This window comes from Notamacropus eugenii, chromosome 7, assembly GCF_028372415.1.
Source record: "Notamacropus eugenii isolate mMacEug1 chromosome 7, mMacEug1.pri_v2, whole genome shotgun sequence".
In the NCBI taxonomy this organism is placed as follows: domain Eukaryota; kingdom Metazoa; phylum Chordata; class Mammalia; order Diprotodontia; family Macropodidae; genus Notamacropus; species Notamacropus eugenii.
The window spans coordinates 19,208,662-19,229,405 of NC_092878.1; the positions used below are offsets into that span (position 1 = coordinate 19,208,662).

At 40.3% G+C, this 20,744-nt stretch overlaps 1 protein-coding gene across 12 annotated transcripts in view; it reads right to left on the reverse strand.

Annotated features, from left to right (window-relative positions):
• The window catches only part of SCG5 (secretogranin V), an 80,952-nt gene that overhangs the window by 30,417 nt on the left and 29,791 nt on the right, over nucleotides 1-20,744 (reverse strand). For 8 of the 12 annotated variants that reach the window (XM_072622879.1, XM_072622877.1, XM_072622876.1 and 5 more), the window contains exons 3-4: nucleotides 6,733-6,882; nucleotides 476-588 (exon numbers count right to left, since the gene is read on the reverse strand). In XM_072622879.1, coding sequence (XP_072478980.1) covers nucleotides 476-588; nucleotides 6,733-6,882 — 263 coding nt within the window. The remainder of the gene's footprint in view (nucleotides 1-475; nucleotides 589-6,732; nucleotides 6,883-20,744) is intronic. The other 4 variants (XM_072622878.1, XM_072622873.1, XM_072622869.1 and 1 more) reach the window with 1 other exon arrangement.

Below are 20,744 nucleotides of genomic sequence, written 5' to 3' on the forward strand. Positions count from 1 at the left end.
AACCCTTACCTACTAATTCTATACAATTGCCAAGAAGCTGCCAGGAAGGATGACATCATCGAGGAATTGTTCAAGGCCCTTCCCTGTCCTAGGCTTTTAATAAATCTGTTCCTAAACAGTCTTCCCCTCCCAAATTTCCTCTCTAATTTAGCTCTACTTTAGCACCTTCAATAAATGAGTCTGGAAAATATAGACCCAGGATAGGACAGTAAAGAGAGTGCTGGACTTGGAGTCTGGAAGACCTGCTTTCAAATCTTACCTCTGATATCTACTAGCAGTACAACCATAGGCAATCATTTCACCTCTCTGAACCTTAGTTTCCTCAACTGTCAAATGGGAATAATATTAACTGTAGTACCTACTCCATAGGTTTGCTCTGAGGCTCAGCTGAGATGATGTACAGAAAGTACTCTGCAAATTTTAAAACATTATATAAGTAGTAACTATGATTGGTAGTAATTAAAGTTGAACTCACCCATTTGCCCAAGCCAGGATAGTCGTGTTCAGGATCAAAAAGGTGTTGATGCAGCTGGAACTCTCGGCTGAACTCTGCAGTGTCAGGGGAGTTTTCCAGACATCCATCATCTACTGCAAACAGCCAGAAGTCTTTGAGAAAAGCCAAGCAACTTATGCATGCCCCCATGGGTAAAGGTAAATAGGAACAAGGCAGGCCACTGAAGGTCAGAATCACATTCCCATCTGCATCCCAGGTATCTATTCCTGCTTCCTTTTGACTCACTTTGTGACCTCAGGCAAATCACTTTCCCTCTCTGGGCCTGTTCTCCATCTGGAAACTGAAAATGATGGTGGCTACTTCCCTCTAGTTACTTCAGAGGGATACGGTGAAGTTTGTGCCTAGATTTTTGGAAATACCTTGTGCTCCTTAGAGAAAGGTTCAATATTATCATATTATTTTATATGTAACATAAAATAGAATAATTGTATTTTAAACACAATGTTAATTTGTTTAATAATGTATATATTTATAATATAATATTCTATATAGTATTTTAAAATAAATGCAGTTTTGCTCCTTAGAGAAAAGTGCGACATCAATTTATTTTACATATAAAATATATTTTATGTAAATACACTAAATTATTTGATAAATAATGTTATATAATAAATATCTTATAGTAAGTACTTAATAAACCTTAATTAATTCCTATATATTGGGCACAATTGTATTCAGCATGAGGCCAAATGAGACTCCGTCCCAGGACACTGATAGGAGATAAAGTGTGATTCCTCCCTCCCCTGCTGATGACCCTCAGTAGCTTGATTTACCTCCTAGATCTCTGGAGGCCCAGGACATAACCACATCCACAATCCTCTCCTGACCTCACTTCACTCACCCACCCACAAACCGATTTGTCTCAGGCAAAGTTTGGGCTAATTATAGTTCTAATATGAGATACGCATTCCTTCGGAGGAGGGGGAGGAGGAAATGCTGTGTATTTTGTATAATCAGTACAGTTCGCATATTTTTAATGTGCTCCTGCATTAATAAACAACATGGACACATACATACACACACACACACACCATAGTCACTGAACAGAGGGGTGTGTGTATGTGTGAGTGTGTGTGTGTGTGTGTGTGTGTGTGTGAGTGTGTTGGGCTAATGGCTGTTCCAGCATGACTGGTGCTATAGGCCCTGATTTTCTTGTTGTTTGAATTTTCGGTTCAGATCTGTGGTTTCATCTTGGTAGGGCAGTGCCTAACCTGGACATTCCTTCCAAGGATGTAGAATGACATCCTCTGTGGGAGCTGCCTGAGGCACTCAGTGGTTAAGCAACAGACTTGGGCAGACATTAGTCTAACACACACCCATTCTATATTCAGTGGGTATGGTATATCTGTTTACTAATCTGGGGTCTAAGGCAAGACTTGAACTCAGGTCTTACTAAATCAAAGGTCAACTCTCTAACTAGACCACACTATCATTCAGAAACAGTGTCTTCAAAATCGTTTTTCCTTTTTGTAAATGTTTTATTGATGCCTTTTTAAAACATCACTATCACCCCTCAAGGACTTCCCTCCATGGAACTCTCCCTTGTAACAAATACGTCCAGTCAAATAAATTAACATATTTTCCATGTTATATATTCCTCATTTCACATCTATACTCCATCCCCTCCTTGCTAAGAGGAGGACAAAGTTTCCTTAGTCTCAGCACTCTCCAAAGCCCCTCTGGATCTTACGATTCTCTGGAGATGATTCATTCTGCCTATCTTTTATGTGCCTTAGACAACCAAAAAAGAACATAGGGAGTCTGGGTTGTACGGGAAGCTGAGGGGAGGAGTGAAGACCAGTTTTCAAAAGACTGATGAGACATCAAATAAGTGCTGAAAATGCGCGCCTATTTACAATCAGCCAGGTATGTCCTGTGTCTCGTTTCTTGGAGTATTTCCAAGTCTTTCCAGAAGGCAGTCTGAAACGCACACAAGGCCTCTCCACAGTATGAACCTAATGTGGAAGTCATTAGCATACCAAAAGATCTCTAATGCAGCTCTACTGTGTCTGCTCAGTGTTCAGATCTCCTGACTGGGAACGTTATCTAACCCCTACATCTGCAACCATCAGTATGTCACTCGGGTAGGAATGGAGAAGATTATAGTAAAAATAGGTTCTCGGACACATTTTTTGGATGATAACTTTGTGGAGTGGATTCTAATTCTTTACTGGAAGTGATTTCCTGGGTGATGCTGAAGGGTGGGAGCCCACTGGGGTCATGAGAACGTAGGAGTAGGAGTCAGATAATTGAGATACCAACCACAGAATTTAATATATTATCTCTGTGGCCAGGAAACAACATAGATGAGGATTTCCCTACATTTCCACAATGACGCAGAAAGCAAATTGAGAGAATTAAAGGATACATTTTCCTTAAATTAAAGACTAAATTTCCAGAATAGTATATTGGATGCATGGAGGTCTAAAAGCTGAGACTTGGGGCTTATACCATAGCCCATACTGACCTCTTCCTTCTCGGACATCCATATTTATGGTCTATACCACACAGTCTAGCACCTAATGATATCAAACAATGAATAAATGTTTATTATGTACCAACTTTAGACCAGGCAATGTACTGGGTGCTACATATGCAAAGACTAACAGGGAACATAAAGCTTACATTCTGTTGATAACACTTTGTATTGTTTTCCTAATTTTTTTTGAGAATGTCCATCAGAACTGTTTCTTGAGAACCGGAGTTGTGTCTTAGTCATTTTTTTTTCCACATGACCGGAACATAAATACTTGCTGACTTGACTTATTTGAATTACTATGACTTCAGTACTTGTGTTCCCCTCTTCCGTTCACAGATCAAAAGTGAATGTGTCACATAACCCTCTTCTAGCAAGGCCTTACACATAGTAACCTTTCAATGATACATGTAGAATTCAACTCATTTATCACGAAAAAATAACATAAAGAAGTATATGATTAAGTCTGAAATGAGAATACAAGGAATAAGAAACTGAGAAATTCAGAAAAAGAGATCTATGTACTATAAATTTAGTTCAAGAAACATTTGTTAAATGCCTTCTATGTGCAGACCACTCTACTAGGTATTAGGGATGCCAAGAAAAAAACTAAACATTTCCTTTATTCAAGGAACTTATATTCCATTGGGGGAAGGACAGAAGGAGGACAAGGAAAAGGAAAGGAAATACAAAGCAATTTCAAGATGCAGAGAGTTCTAACAACTGCAGTGACGGTCAAGAAAGTCCTCACGTAAAAAGTGGCCCTTAAGTTGTGCTTTGTAGCAAGCTAGGGATCCTACAAAGCAGAGGAAGGGAGGGAGAACATTCCAGACATGGCAGACCACCAGAGCAGAGGTACAGAGGTGAAAGCCAGAATGTCATACACCAGGCCAATTTGCCCAGAAAGGAGAGTATTTGAGGGGGAATATTATGAAATAAGCCTAGAAAGGTAGTTGAGAGCCAGACTAAAGTGAGTCTAAATGCCAGACTGAGGATTTGATACTTTGTGAAGCATGTAAAACTTGAGCCGAGCCTTGAAAGATGGGTAGAATTTGGAGACATGGAAGGGATGGGGAGGATTCAAACCCAAAATGTTTCACTCTGAACTCACTCCTTCTAAATACCTGAATAAGGCCCTCTGCTGTGTCTAATCAATCCAGCCAGCTGCCCCTGGGGAATGTTGCTCCTTAAACTTGGTACAGGTCTTTCCTCTCCCTGAATCTAAAATTATACAAGCAAATAATATGTGGCTGAAATGATCTGAGCCATGCAGTGATTCAGGTTTTCCTGCAATCCTATTTTCAAATCTAATTTTTCACTGCGCCGGCAGACCCACATTGCTTTGCCACACGCAATCATTTAGATTCTCGTTAGTTACAGTGACCATGTTTTTTAACAACAACAACAACAAAAACCCAAGACACATGGTCTGATAGAAGATATTCCTTTTGTAAAGTCTTGTTAAAAGTACACTTTCTTTCCTTCCTAGATTTTCCAGGACATATGATTGCTGCACCATCTCAGTACCTTCTCTAGTAGCTCTAGCCCAGAAGGGATTTTCATGAGGCAGCAAAGTCCAAAGTCTACTCCTCAACATCCCCTATGGAATCCCTGAGACTTTTTCCTGATCTCTCTGTCATGCTTGAAATAACACCAAACATCAGTGAAATCAATTATTTCAATAATGAGGAATTTGCACCACCAAGAAACAAGGTTAGCTGTATTCAGGCATGTTGATACCCTATTAGAACCTAAAGCTCAGCCTCCCTGCCCAACTCTGGATTCCTTTTCACACAATCCATGAGTTATTGAAAGTACAGATTTGTCCCTGAAAGTGATGAACCCTAGCAGGTAACCAGATTAAACTGGGTTCCAACTCAGTCTATATGTAGACAAAACATTTTATCCTAAATTGAGTTAGAAATAGCAGGTGGTAGCTCTTTGCATGTTACGTTAAAAAGCAGAGAAAAGGAAATGGGGAATTCTATCCTTAGTCACTGAGTGATAGCTTAAAAACAAAGGTCTCCCTTTAAACAGAGCCTGAAAGTAGGGGCAGAGGGGTCCTCAGGCCAGGGCTACCAATCCTATCATTGGTCTATCAGGATGCAAGCCTATTCTGGTAATTAAGAAATTACCATGTCTTAAGAAGAATGACAGTTATGAGGAACATGGTCCAGGACAACTTTAATAGGAAATACTAGTATGCTAGGCCTCTCACTATTATCCATAGAAACAGTATATGAAGACCTGAGGGGAGAAAGCAGAGAGGGAAAGGAAGGAGTTAAACTGAAATATTTCAAAATATTTTACCAGGCTTCCATTTCTGATTTTTTTACCAGAACTGTTAAAATGTATTCGAACTGACAGTTGGATTTTTTGCTTAATTTTTATTGGGCAAATAAAATCACAGATCTATAAACTGGAGGGGCATCAGAAGCCATCTCATCCAACCCCCTCATTTTATAGAGGAGAAAACCACAGTCCACAGAATTGAAGTGGCTTTACCCAAGGATGTATAAGGCTGAATTTGAACCTAGGTCCTCTGACTCCAAAGCTATGTCTCTTTCCACTATACCACACTAAATTCAGAGAAGTGCTGTGGTGTAACAGAAAAAATCTTGTTTGTCCTTTGTTCTCAAAGAGGACCAGTAGGAAGAATACCAGAGTCTACAGTCCTACTCTTCTATTTACTATATGATCTTAGATGAGCCTCGTCTCCTATCTATTACATTAGGATAGCAATAATAATAAATATTCAGTGAGATGATGGAATTGAAACCATTTTGTATCTCTGTGGTGTCACATGTACGAATTTGAGCAAGTCACTTTCACTGTTTCAATGTCCTCATCTAGAAAATGAAGTCAATTACATGGGCCCTGAGGTCCCTTCCAGCTCTACATAGATCAATCAATCAATAAACATGTATTAAGCACTTACCATGTGTCAGGCATTGTGCCAAGGGCTGGGGGTACAAAAAGAGGCAAAAGACAATTCCTGTCCCCAAAAATTTACAGTCTAATAGATCTTAAATTGTTGGCATTTTGCTCCTCCCACCGCCCCCACCTCCTGCAAAGGGAGGGGCTAACTGGATGCTAAGGCTGGTAGTTGCAGGGGGAAAATAGGAGAAATGAATGGGTGTGGATAATCCTGAGAGTAGATAATCTTGAGTTGTCTGTGTCTTATGTGGGAAAAGGGAAAGATATTTTGGAAGAATTTGGAGGGAGGGGGTGATGAAGATTTCTTTTTAAGTTAAGGAGAATGGGGAGATAATTGAGGGCAACTAAAAGAGGGACGGCTAGATAGCTCAGTGGACAGAGCACTGGTCCTGGAGTCAGGAAGACCACTTCAAATCTAACTTTAGATACTTCTTAACTGTGTGACCCTGGGCAAGTCACTTAACCTCTGCTTTAATCCATTGGAGAACAAAATGGTAAATCACGTAAGTATGTTTGCCAAGAAAACCTCATGAACAGTCAAGAAGAGTCTGACATGACTGAACAATGGGAGAGGGAGAGGGAGAGAAAATATTGGCAAAATAATTTTATATATCTGGGCCTCATGACTGATATACGTATGCCAAATTAAATTCACTTGGCCTCTTCACTTTCTAACACAGGGCTACCCAGGAGAATTGAACTGTTAGTAATTCTCAATGCTTACCATTAGCACTTTTAAGTTTCAATTGCTTACAATCTCAAATCTATTTCTCCCTGGGAACATATCAGTATGCTTGCCCATTACCTGTTTTTCCAATGGGGCAGGGATTTGGAGGATCTGGATAGCCCTGGTCCTCACTGAAGTCCTTGGGGATGTTGTCACCAGTCAGTTCAGCCACAATGTTAGGGATGTTACCATAAGGACCCAAATGCTGCAGACCTTCATGGGCACCACCTGTAAGGAATACAAAACATCCTCAGATGGATGTAGATAAGGAGCCCAGAAAAATAGACACTTACTTCTCAACAAGACTCTTCAAGGATGTGCTGGAGCCAGTTTAAATAGGCTTTTGAGAGATGAATGTTAAATTATCAGTGTGAATATGTATACTTTGCAAATTGGCAAATATTATTCACAGCTTGATTTATTGTTCTGTAGATAATTTAGACTAAAGTGTTAGAAAATGCTAATAATGTAGATTAAATTGACAAAGATGACAAAAATGACAATAATCAATGCTGGAGAGGCTGTGTAATGACAGGTATACTAACACATTGTTGGTGGAGCTGTGAAATAATACAGCCATTTTGGAAAGCAATTTGGAATAATGCAAGTAAAGTGACTACAGTGTCCATGCTCTTTGAACCAAAGACTCCATTATTGGATTTATATGCTAAGGAAGCCATTAATAAGAAGAAAACTCCCAAAAAACACCAAAATATTTACAGCAGCACTTTTTGTGATAGCAAAGAATTGGAAACAAAGTAGATGACCATTCATTGGAGAATTGTAGTAACGAACTATTATTATGCTGTAAGAAATGATGTGTGATAAATACATTGAAGCCTGGGAAGATCAACAGGAACTGATACAGAATCAAGAAAACAACATACACAGTAACCACAACAACGTAAATGGAAAAATTGAGTGAATGTAACAAAATTACAAAGATCAAAGAGGACTTGAATAAAAGAGAAGGATACCTGAGATAACTAGGATGATGTACAAAACAGAAGACATCAATAAAAACTTCTTTTTTAAAAAATACAGATTAAATTTAGTGTATTGTTTGTATGGTTTTTTTTCTGGAGAGCCAATTATTAATTAAACTTTTAGCAGCACACTCCTCTCCTGATGCCTTTTGAAAACCAAAACAAGTCCTATTCTCTCAGAAAACTTTTTCTGGACCAGCCCCAACTGATTCTATACCACATCTTCCACAAACTTAGAGATTTTGTGTTGTATTAATAAAATCACTGATTGAGAGGCAAAGGGATCTTTTCTCTGCCTTCTTAAGCAAGAGAAGACAATACAATTTAATCTTGGTCTTGATGACTCAGGTTCATCCTTACAAACCTTACATTGTAAATAGAAAAGGCCTCTAAGAAGCCATACCACCTCTTCCCTTGCTTCCCAATGAGCACACACTTAAAATACCAAAGGCAAATGAAAGTTGATCTAACCTGAAAGACATGAAGAGAAAAAGATCCCAAGAGCCTCCTTCACCCACCTTTTGGATCATTGTTCTCTAGGTAGATAAAATCCTTGGTGCTCCAACTAAATCCCCTTTCTCTTTGGCCTACCTTCGTAAAAACCATAAATCATCGTTTGTTATTTTCTTCCTCAGGATAAACAATATTATTTAATTTAGTCTTTCCTCATGGGTCTTCGTTTCCACAGTCAATTAGTTTAATAGAAAGAGCGCTAGTTTTTGTGTCAAAGACATGAATTCAAAATCTAGCTGGGCTACTCATTACCTGTGTGACCACAGGGAAATCACTTCATTTACCTCAGTTTTCTCTTCTGTAAAATAGGATTGGAATTGTTATTAAGCCCCTTTCAGATGTAATAATCAGGCAGCTAGGTAGATGGAGCATTGGGTCTGGAGTCAGGAAGACCTGAGTTCAAATTTGGCCTCAGATATTAATTGTGTATCCCTAGACAAGTCATTTGACCTCTATCTTCCTCCATTTCCTGAGTTTTAAAATGGGAATAATAATAGCACCTACTTTGCACTGTTGTTGTGAGGATCAAATGAGATAACATTTGTAAAGCCCTTATAATTTCTGAAACATAGTAGGCACCTAAGAAATGCTCCCTCCCCCCTCCCCCCTTTGATCCAAATTAGTGTTGGGATTCATTCCTAGGAGAGATCCAGACAGAGATTCAAGAAGGGAAAAAATCACTTGAGACTTCATGGAAAGGATAATGTCAGAACTGGATTTGAAGGAACTAAAAGCAGGCAGAATGATGTAGTGAAAAGAGTAGGGCATTTGGAATCAGAAGACCTGAGTTTAAATGTCTCTTAAGTTACCTAGTACTTTTGTTTCTTTGGGCAAGTTACTTACTATCTGTAGGGGCAGGTAGGTGATGCAGTGGATAGAGCACCAGTGCAGGAGTCAGGAGGACCTGAGTTCAGATCTCACCTCAGACACTTGACACTCACTAGCTGTGTGACCTTGGGCAAGTCACTTAATCCCAACTGCCTCATTCTGGGTCATCTCCAGTCATCCTGATGAATATCTAGTTACTGGATTCAGATGGCTCTGGAGGAGAAGTGAGGCTGGTGACCTGCACAGCCCTCTCTCACTCAAAACAAAGTCAAGTGCAAGTCATGTCATCGTTTCTCTGATGGCATGGTCTTCTTCGGGAACAAAGGACAAACACATTGTATAGCAATAAATGTTTTTTCATTGTTTTATTCACATCCTTAAAATAACTATGAGATAAGCAGAATAGTATCAATCATTATCCTATATCAACATTTTAAGGAATCAAGATTTTATTTAGTGTAAATACACCCCCCACTGATAATGATCATCTCTCCAACCACTGGCAAACAGTTTCATAAATTGCTATGGCTAAAAAAAAAAAAAAAGTCATTAGTTGGTGGTCAAATTTTTGTACAACTTTCAATGCAATAAGAGATTGGGTCATGAGTGTTAACCACCTGGATCATTGAGAGGGCTAAGCCATTTGCCTCTATACTAAATGGACCCATCCTGTGATGCTCAGTGGATAAAATTCTGCACCTGGAGTCAGGAAGATCTGAGTTCAAATCCAGCCTTAGATAGACATTTACTAGATATATGACCCTGGGCAAGTCACAGTTTCTCATCTGTAAAATGGTAGCAATAACAGTAATAACACCGGCCTCTCAGAGTTACTGTAAGGAAAAGTAAGATAATATTTGCAAAATGCTAGGAAATTTTAAGATGCTTGATAAATACTAACTATTTTTGCTATTGGATCTCTGTTAGGTGGGAAGTTACAACTTCTGTTAATGTGACCGCCTACCCCTTTCTAATTTAGAGCTTCTAACAGGAACATACAGTATAGAAAGGACACTATTCACAAGTCCATTCATTTTCTAGGGATATGTGAAGCCCTGAGGACTGTGTTTTATGAAAGCCCAAGTAATCTCTATAAGGACACTATAGCCCCCTACCAGCCTATAAAGGAGGAAGTGAAAAAAGGTAGTAATGCTGAGCTCTACTCTCTTTTTATTTTGCAATTCTTCTAGTTATACAGTGTTTCCAGTTTTTGCAAAATGTTTCCACATTTTTGATTTTGACTTACTTCATTAAAAAACAACACATACATTATCAATTTCTTAATCTGTCCAAGGTAGTTTGTCATTGCTGTTCATTCAGTCCTGTCAAGCTCTTCATGTGAACCATACTGTCCATGGGGTTTTCTTGGCAAAAATACTGGAGCGGTTTGCCATTTCCTTCGCCAGTGGATTATGACAAACAGAGATTAAGTGACTTGCCCAGGATCAAACAGCTAGAAAGTGTCTGAGGCCAGATTTGAATTCAGATCTTCTGACTCCAGACCCAATGCTCTATTATCCACTGAGTCATCTAGTTTCCTCCCAAAGTAGTGCAAAAGAAAAATGTCCTGCCTTCATGAAGCTTTCTCACTAGTAAAGATAAGGAAATACACAAGTAACCATAGCACAGGATATCTAGAGAATCACGATGGAGGACAATGCCTTCAACTTGGTATTAAGAGCAACTTGGGTTTGAGTCTTATCTTGTATGACCCCAGGTGAGTCAAAACATCTCTGACCCTTCTCTTCCTCATCTGTAAAATGGGGATATTACTAGAACCTTCCTCATAGGGCTGTTGTAAAGATCAAATGAAATCATGAGATGATCCCATTAGACAATGAGCTCCTACAGGGTTTGTTTTTGTTCAGCCCTATCCAACTCTTCATGACCCCATGTGGGGTTTTGTTGGCAAAGATACTGGAGTGGTTTGCCTTTCCCTTTACCAGCTCATTTTACAGATGAAGAAACTGAAGCAAACAGAGGTTAAGTGATTTGCCCAGGGCCACACAGCTTGTAAATATCTCAGTTCAGATTTGAACTCTAGAAGATGAGTCTTCCTGACTCCAGTGCTCTATCAGATTATCACAACTAGCTGCCAATCCATGAGGGAGGCACTATCTTTTGCCTCTTTTTATACTCCCAGTGCTTAGCACAGTGCCTGGCAGATAGAAAGTGCTTAAGAAATGTGACTGACTTACTAACTAATGTTCATAGTGTACTTTGTAAAACCATGCTAGTCATTTTATTCATTCAACAAGCACTTATTAAAAGTCTGTGTGGTATCAGTTATGGACATTATTTGTCTATATAACTCAGTGCCTAACACAGCACTGTGCACATAGTAGGTGCTTAGCAAGTTATTGTTTAATAAATATCATTATTAGAATACAAGAGTGCAACTAAAGATAGAGTACTTTGGGAGTTCAGAAGTGAGAGTGATGACTTCTGACTGGACATCAGGGAAGGCTTCATGGAGTAGATGACATCTGAACTGCGGTTTGAAGTATGGATAGAACTGGATCAAGAGAGTTTGGGGCAGAAGGAGTGGGGTTGGTAGAGAGTCAAGGCAAAAGGAACAACATGAGCACACTAGCAAGAAAACCTGCACCATTCCAAAGAAGTATGTAGGGCTAGTATCCCTGATTTACAGATGAGAAAACTAAGGCCCACAGAGGTTAGATAATTTGCCTGTGATCAGGTAGTGATGCCCAGCACAAGCATATTAGGGCCCTACAAGCATCTTCTTACTTTGTTTTCCACTTCCAAAGAATGGTTAGAGCCCCAGAGTGTCAATTGGTAAAATGAGATCTTCCAAAATGAGAGTGGGCTCAAGAGATCCAGGGGGCTTAGTCTCCTAAAACAATTCTCCTTACAACAACTCACCATGAAGATTCAGAGCGACTGAAGCCAAGTCCTCATTCTCAGGAGGCACTGGCAGAATCCTTCTAGGATGGGACCCTGGCCATTATTCTTGCTACTGTGGTTCATTAATGTCTGAATGCCAGCTCCATGCCAGCAGGTTTACAGCATCCAGACCCAGCCCCTAGCCTGCAGACTTTCACTCACAATGTGGTAACGCCCTGACAAGCTCACAGCCAGCCCGCCAGTCAAGTCTCATCAATAAACCCTCTCTGCTATAACCCAATGACGCCAAGGCTGCCAGTTGGGCTGGATGACTGGACATCAGTGCTGGACAATAATGAAGAATTGTAGTGGGACAGGCAGGTGCCAAGTAACCAGTCACCCACACCATAAAAAGGGAGTTCCATGAGGGCAGCCTGGCAGAGAGTGGGTGCAAGCTCCTGAATACCAGCCATTCAGCTAAAGGGGAAAAGATCCAACAGTTTTCAGTTATGTTACCCACAAACAGCAGGCACTAAAAATACAGCCCCTTCCTTCATTCTTCCAACCATCCTGGGTATACCATTTCTATTATGGTCTAAAAAGCTCAAGAAATCATATGGGTTATTAAAGCCAGCTCCTTGAGCCTGCACCCACCCATGGCACTTCCCAAATATCCTTGCTAGTGGGCAGAGGGTGCCAGCCTGAGATACCCAAGGGACAGAAAAAAAGGATCTGAATTAAGAGGAAGGAGAAGTCTTATGCCCAAGGAATCCGAGGCAACTTTCATCTTTCAAAAACCCAAAAAGCAATAAATAATCAAAGGAGATATGAGATGGATGACAGCAATTCCATTCAATTCAATAAACATTTATTAAGGATGTAGCAACATTGTATCTTTACAAAGCCCTCTCATGCTTGCCTTCTTTGCTCTCTTAATAGGGCTCCTTTCCCTAGGATTTGGATTCTGCCTCCTCATAAAAATCCTTATCTTCTTTCCATCAGCTGATCAACAAGCATATATTGAATGCAAAGCACTGTGCCTAAAATGTAAATTCATAGACATTATATTTTAATTATATTTAATTATATTTTACTTGTGTGTATGTGTGTATGTGAAGGGGCAGAGTATCACAAGCACAGAGATAAGTCAATACAAACTATAGAGAAGGTCATCTCAAGAGGGAGAGAACATAGACACCTGGGATGATTTTTTAAAGGGCCAAGTATAGGAGGTGACACCTGAATTGTGCTGAACATGACCCATTGCTATATATTACTCCCTCTCTACATACTTTGCATTCTATCAGTCTGGCTGTCTCTTGTTGCTCCTTACTTTCAATATCCTTTCTTGTCTGTATCCATGCCTAAGCGCTGGCTGGGATACATTCCCTCCTCATTGTTGTTGTGTTTGTCCTTTTTTGAAGGAGACCATGACATCAGGGATTGATGACATGACTTGCAGTTGACCTGGATTTGAGTGAGGGAGAGATGTGCAAGGTCACCAACCTCACTTTCTTCTCCTGAGCCATCTGGGTCCAGTGACCAGATATTCATCAAGATGACTGGAGATGGCCCAGAATGCAATGGGAGACCCTGGGGACCCTGGCCCTTTTAGGCTGAGGCCTTTTCAGGTTCACACTTTGAGTGAGGTAATAAGAGCCCTCTTTAAGAAGTGAATCAATGGATGACATCTGTCCTCATAACCCCTGCTTCAAATCCCTGGTTGCTTTTAAGACTCAGTTCAGGCACCACCTTCTGCAAGAGGACTTTCCTAGTGCCCAACTCCATCCCCTTCCACCCCACCTGCTCATGCCTTCCTTTCCTTGCATGTGTTTTCTATGGGTTTTGCAGATGCCTGTCTATATACATGCAGTATCCTCTATTAGAATGTAAACTCCTTAAATGTAGGGACTGTTTTACTGTCTTTACACCCATGGCATGAGTCACAATGCCTGGCACAGAGGAGTCATCAATCAGTTATTTTGTATTTATTAAGCTCCTATTATATTCTAGGCAATATGCTAAGCACTAAGGATTGGTGTGTGTTTGTCCTTCATTGCCGAAGAAGACCATGCCATCAGAGAAATGATGATATGACTTGCACTTGACTTTGTTTTGAGTGAGGGAGGGCTGTGCAGGTCTCACTTCTCCTCCAGAGCCATATGGATCCAATGACCAGATATTCATAAGGATGATTGGAGATGACCCAAGATGAGGTAATTGGGGTTAAGTGACTTGCCCAAGGTCACACAGCTAGTGAGTGTCAAGTGCCTGAGGTGAGATTTGAACTCAGGCCCTCCTGACTCTTGCACCACCTCTAGACACTGCACCACCTAGCTGCCCCAAGCACTAGGGATACAAAGAAAGGCAAAAGACAGTCCCTGTTCTCAAGAGCTTACAATCCAATGGACCACAACATGGAAACAAACACTCAAAACTAAGATAGATATAGGAGAAACTGCAGGCTGAAAATTTCATAAATAATTATTGATCTTGACCCTCCCCCCCCCCAAGAAAAGACATCTCTTCCCATTCTTTTGTGCTGGGGAGGATAGAATGTCAAAATGTCAAATTGAAATAGAAGTAGAACTAAACTGTATGTCAGGATCTCTGCAGGCTGAATATTCACTTAGAAAACCATACAGTAACATTATCTATGTTTCACTCTATTTTTATTTGTTTTGTTAAACATTTCTGAATTACATTTTAATCTGGTTCAGGCTGCACTCCAGCTGCATGAGGCCCACAGGTTCATGTTTGACACCTCTGGCATGGAACATGCTTATAATGTCAGATTTTTCTAAATGCAAAATTAGTTTTGCTGAACTTTTTTCCTCTTCCTCCTCTTTTTCTTTTTAAAAAATTTCTTTGTTAGAAGAGATGACTCTGGGTAGGAGAGGGAGAAGAAGCCCAGGCAAGGTAAAATAAAAAAATATCAATAACCATCTATTTCAAAAAAATAAATGTTGTTGAATGGTCAATTGAAGGAAGATAAAGATTGTAGGAGGTAGTAGTAAGGAAACAGAACCTATGATCCAGGGAAGAGCCAAAGGGGAAAAAAAGTAAGCATGAGAGGGCCTCCTTAGGACATAATATTCTGAGAAACTTCAAACTTGACCTTGAAGTTTATATGGCAGTATCTGATTTGAATACATCCACCCACTCTTTCAAAAAGTACAACCACTTCCCAAAGATTCAAATGCTGATAAGACACTTTTCGGATTTTCTGGTCCCTTATGTCTCCTCATTCCTTCTTTAGGATTCTCATTACACATTAGAACCCCAACTGAAGAGAGTGGGGGAAGGAAGAAGAAAAAAGGAAAGAGGGACAGAGAGAGAAGGGGAGGGAGGGAAAGAGAAAGAGGAGAGAGAGAGGGGAGGGAAAGAGAGAGAGAGGAGAGGGAAAGAGAAAGGAAGAAGGGGAAGGAAAGAAGGGAGAGGAAAGAGAGAGAGAAATGGGAAGGAAGGAAGGAAAGGGGAGAGGAGAAAGAGAGAGGGGGAAGGATGGAGAGGAGGGAGAGAGAAGGAGGAGAAGGAAGAGGAGAAAAAACATAAATTAGTCCTCCTTTATTATGTAGCTTTTGTTAAAAGGTTGAAAAGACTGGTTAGCATGAAGTTTATGATTGTCTATGGAGTTCAAATATGTGCAAATGCTTTCCAAAATTAGCACAAATACCTTATATATCTGTGTAGAAACTAAGCTAATGGGAAGAAAAAATTAGGAAACTCATTTATTGTGTTTTTCTCTATACCCTTATCCTTTTATTATTTTGTTAGTTCGATTTAAAGCTTTCTGACTTGATCTCCAGTAAACACATATTCATATGTCAAAGAAATAATTTTCATTTTTAAGGACTATATTCAATCTGTACAATCAGAGTGTTGGATTAGGGAATCTCTAAGGGCCTTTATAACTCCAAATCTATGATGCTATGATCCTAAGGCATATCCTTTTACAAATAATTACCATATCCCTCCTCATAAGCAGAGCCCTGGTATTGGGTGTTTCCAAGAATTCCTGCATTGTGGCAGCCAAGAGGGGCCTAATATTGTAATGGCACCGAGGTCATCATTTCCATTTCAATTAAAGTTCTCATCTATGATTAGTCCAATTGACTTTGGGGGTCTGATCTAATTTCTTTCTAATTTTAACTGGTTAGGTAAGTGCTGGATAAGTGGTACAAACATTAAGTGCTATTGGGGAAAATAACAAAAGAATTATCTTTAGCATGGAAACCTAACTATATAACTCAGTAGCTAAGTCATAGAGAGCAACCCGAGGTACAAAGATGGATAAGTGATTTGCCCAGAGTCAGTATGAGTGTCAGAATTTGAACGTAGGTCTTCCAGACTCTACACCCAGTTTTCTGTCCATTATGCCATCATACTTCTATAGAATAAGAAACACAAGTGATAATCACAAGAGACAATGAGAATGTAACGCTTCACCTTTAAAGAAACTATCATTGCCCATGCTACACTGGTGGCCAAACAGTGCCTGATTGTTTAGTGATGATGGCTGGCATCGGATCATCCACATTCTCTTACCCATGACACCATGGCACAAATCAAGTTGATTAGGAGAAAACAGACTACAGATCTACTCTGGGTAGTCTGTATATTCACCATCCCTTAAGGCCAGGAAGCCGAACAAGAGGGCAAATTGCAACATAGCTCTATCAATGACTGACCATTCACAAGGATGCCACCACATATTTTCAACTTTGGTATATATCACTGATCTACTGAGATTCACTGGGGCCATATGGCACTTTAAAGGAGAAATATGAATTGAGGTAAAATGATGGGAAATTGAAAAGGAGAATTTGCTTCTCAGCTGTGGCTTATTAACAAGTATTGCTCTTCATTTCATTCTCTTTTTTTCTGCAATGTTGCCTAAGAAGCCCCAGAAGGAAGAGAGTTCATTCTTATTGGGGGGTCACTGAAGACTTCAGTGAACTCAACTTAATATAAGCATTCTCTGTGGCATGCAAACAATGCAGGCAGTGAGAAAAGAGCATAAATGGATTGTTCTTGCAGCTTTCACATCTCCATATGGTCCCAATTTATGATCATAAGCAGAATTGTTTATTTTTTTAAAAGCTTTTTAGTTCACTTTTAAGGTATTTTGCTGAGGCACAGCCTGCTCTTAAAAGAGAGAAAATGTGTGTTTTTTCCGAAGTGCTGTTTATTTTGGCTGTTTACTCATTTGCAAAAGTTCAAATGTTATTCTGTGGATTTTACTAATTTTCCTGCAGCAGCCACAAGACCAAGAGGGGGAAAATTTTTTTGCAAGGAGATACTTTCAGGGCTGCCATGAATTTGGTAAGCTTTGCAAAAGCAATTTTGAATAGGTAATTTGTTAAAGTCCCCTCAGTCACTTAATTTAACTTAACTTTATTTGCCGTCTGCAATGAGGTGTCAATTTGGCAGTTTGTATGGTGCCCAAAGATGTTTGTACACGGCGGCTAAGGTCTCTCTTTTCGGTGCTTGAACTTTCACAATTCACCTCATTTGATATTTGCTGAAAGACAGATTATCAGGAGGTTAGAGAAGACCTCAGATTCAGTTAGAGTCAACAGTTGCTCAAAAATATTGGGATCTATCAAATTATGACTTGCCCTAAACTGAACAATGTATTTTTCACTCCTCAGGCCCATGTCCTCCCTGAGAATAAATGCTCTTGCATGGCTATTCTGGGATTCCATGGTCAAATGCTCCTTGTAAGTTATTCGTCATGTCTCAGTACTGCAACAACAATAAAATTACCTACCTACTGACTATAGGAAGCAATCCATGTTGATTAACTAGAGAAAAGCAAGCCAAGTGGCAATATTCATTTCACTGACTCCCAGGCAGATTGTTCTCTTTCTGCACTGGGAAACAGGGATCAGAAACTTAGATTAGGGAACTAGGCAACCTGGGTAACATGGGTCAGAGATGTGGATGAGCACATAGAAGGCAGGTCAGACTTGACCCAAGGTCAAGTCACCCAGAAGAACACAAGTCAGAGGATAAACAAATAAATGAGAATCAGGTGGACTTTTTTTTCGGGATCTGTTGAGTGAATATTCAGTAGACCAAGTAAATGGTTAAGATCCAAAAGAACCACATAAGTTGAAAGGGAAGACAATAGTAGACTGGGTCAGATGCTTGGCAAGAGACTGATAACTCAGTCAGCTCTGGACCTCCAGCTCTAATAATATAGCTGGTTTGGAGAAACTTCTCCTCTTTACCCATCTCTCCTACCATATGTAGCAATAGCCCTAAGGCTAGTAACAATTTCAGATGATTTGAATGATGCTGTCCAACTGACTGAAGAGAAACTCGGGGTGGGGCAGGGAAGACAGAATCAAAGAATGAGGGATTTAAAAGAAGATTTTAAAAATCAGATCTATTATTTCATTGGTAGAGTGAATTTCCAATAAGGAAAAATTTCCCTGCCACTTATGCTGTGTCTTTGAGAGGTGTATGGGGCACTGAAAAGTTAAGTGTTTCATACAAGGTTCCACAGTCAGGAGATGTCAGAGGCAGCATGGGAACCCAGGTCTTCCTGATTCTGGGTCCAGTTTACTTCCAATATGTCCTACTGCCCTTTTTTAAAAGAGAGCATTCAGGAGAAATTTAAGTTGCTTTGCCAACTCCTGGACCAAATAAGGAATGTTCCACTGGATGGGAAACTTCCCTTCAGGTATCTAAAGGAGAAAATACATAGAAATCTGTAGTCATCATACCTGAACCTCTTCTTAGATGACATGACTTCTCTTGGAGACAAGGGAGTGGCATGGTCCTGCTCTCTGGGAAACTTTTGTGAGAACAGGGTGAGTAGCCACAAGGAAGGGAAGTCCATAATTTGGTCCTGTTACCATTCAGCAGGGATGCAAAGAAAAGCTGCACTTCCTACCAGGCAGGGAGACCCTACAGGCATTCCCCTTTGCAGACATCTGAGGATAGGAAAAAAAATTTGCTCTAGGAAAAATCTTGGCATTGCCATTGAGTGCTGCCTGATACCACTTGCTGGGAGTTGCCTACATCTGACTACAAGAAAAGCTATTTTAGAGATCAATGTCTAAAATTTTACAATGCCCTTGGGAATGACTGGAGGTTCTTGTTGGGAGCCCATGGCCTAAGAGTCACATGCCACAGGTGTTTTGGACAGCTGGTTTGTTCATTCGAGGGGGGCTTCATCTTCCAAGAACTCTATTGGGAATTCTACTTTTTTTTCTTCCACCTTTCAATAAAACTTTCCTTTTTTAACTTTGTGAACTATATGCTTGCCAAGGGAGTTGGTGTTAGCACACTGGGCAGCATCAGTAATTTTCCAGATTGGTGTGTGTGTGTGTGTGTGTGTGTGTGTGTGTGTGTGTGTGTGTGTGTGTGTGTGTGTGAGTGTGTGTGCGTGTGTGAGACACAGAGAAAAAAAGAGAGAGAGATTACCCAAAGTGACCCTGCGTTCTTTTTTTGCTGTGAGAGCCCTCTGATACAAGAGTTATAATGTGATTCCTATCTATCCAGGAATGAGTCCCAACGTAGCTCTGCTGAACCTGATGTGGGGAAGTACTTAATTGGCAGTACCTAACTAAAGTAAAGTATTGTGTGCGTTCATCTTTCATTGTCGAAGAAGACCTCGCCATCAGAGAAACGATGACATGACTTGCACTTGACTTTGTTTTGAGTGAGGGAGGGCTGTGCAGGTCACCAGCCTCACTTCTCCAAAGCCATCTGGATCCAGTGACCAGATATTCATCAGGATGACTGGAGATGACCAGAATGAGGCAGTTGGGGTTAAGTGACTTGCACAAGGTCACACAGCTAAGTGAGTGTCAAGTGTCTGAGGTAAGATTTGAACTCAGGTCCTCCTGACTCCTGCACTGGTGCTCTAGACACTGCACCATCTAGTTCCCTCAAAGTAAAGTATTATGATCTGGAAGAATGAGTAAGGTCTGATAAGCAGATCATAACTGCTGTGGGACATTAGAAGAACAAAGACACCAGGAATGGTAACTCAGATTAGAAGAACTATGGAGAGACTTGTCCATTCTGTTTGATGGTTGAGGACCCTGATCCTACCTCCTGAGGCTTTAGAGTCAGAAGACTTGGATTCAAATCCTACTCCTGATATTTGCTACCTGTATGACTTAGGGCAAATCACAACCTCCCTTGGCCTTAGGTTCCTTGAGTATAAAGAAGGAACTGGTCTAGAATGCCTCTGATGATCTCTCCTAGATCTATGACCTTGGGATTCCTGTGGATGCCCTGGGATGGGGAACATTCTCTCCAAAGGAAAAAAAAAGAGGCACAAAGTTGGCACTTCTCTTATTTAACAAGAGAATATGTCAGGAAGTAACAGAAAGGTAAATGAACCCAGGTAATCAACAAATTGAGAATCACATGTGGTCCAAACTACACATAAACAAAGAATCTCCTCTCTAACATTCCCACAACTAATCACCCAAAGTCTGCTTTTAAAATCTCTAGAAAAGAAGAACCCATTTTTTTATCCACTTCTGAATAACCCTGATTGTATAAGAAAGTTATTCCTTATGTTGAGCCAAAATTTGCCTCTCTTACACTGGTTAATTATTGCTACCAGTTCTGCCTATGAAAGCCAAAGGGAACATTCTAATCCCCTTTCCATTTGATTTCCCTTCAAATACTTCAAGACTGACTGCTCTCCTCCAGGCTAAACAAGCTAAATTCCTTCCACTAATGCTTGCTCGGCATCATCTCTATACTATAGAGCTGCAATGACCCTCCATCATACCATCTGCTCCCCTGGATCTACTGAATGATAAATGAGAGCTGGCAATGCTTCAGGTAACTGTTTAGATAGACTGCCTGAGACTAATCACAACTCAGAATGGCTAAATAAACTTATTGAGTTTTCTATGCAACATTCACTTTGGGCAGGCTAACAGG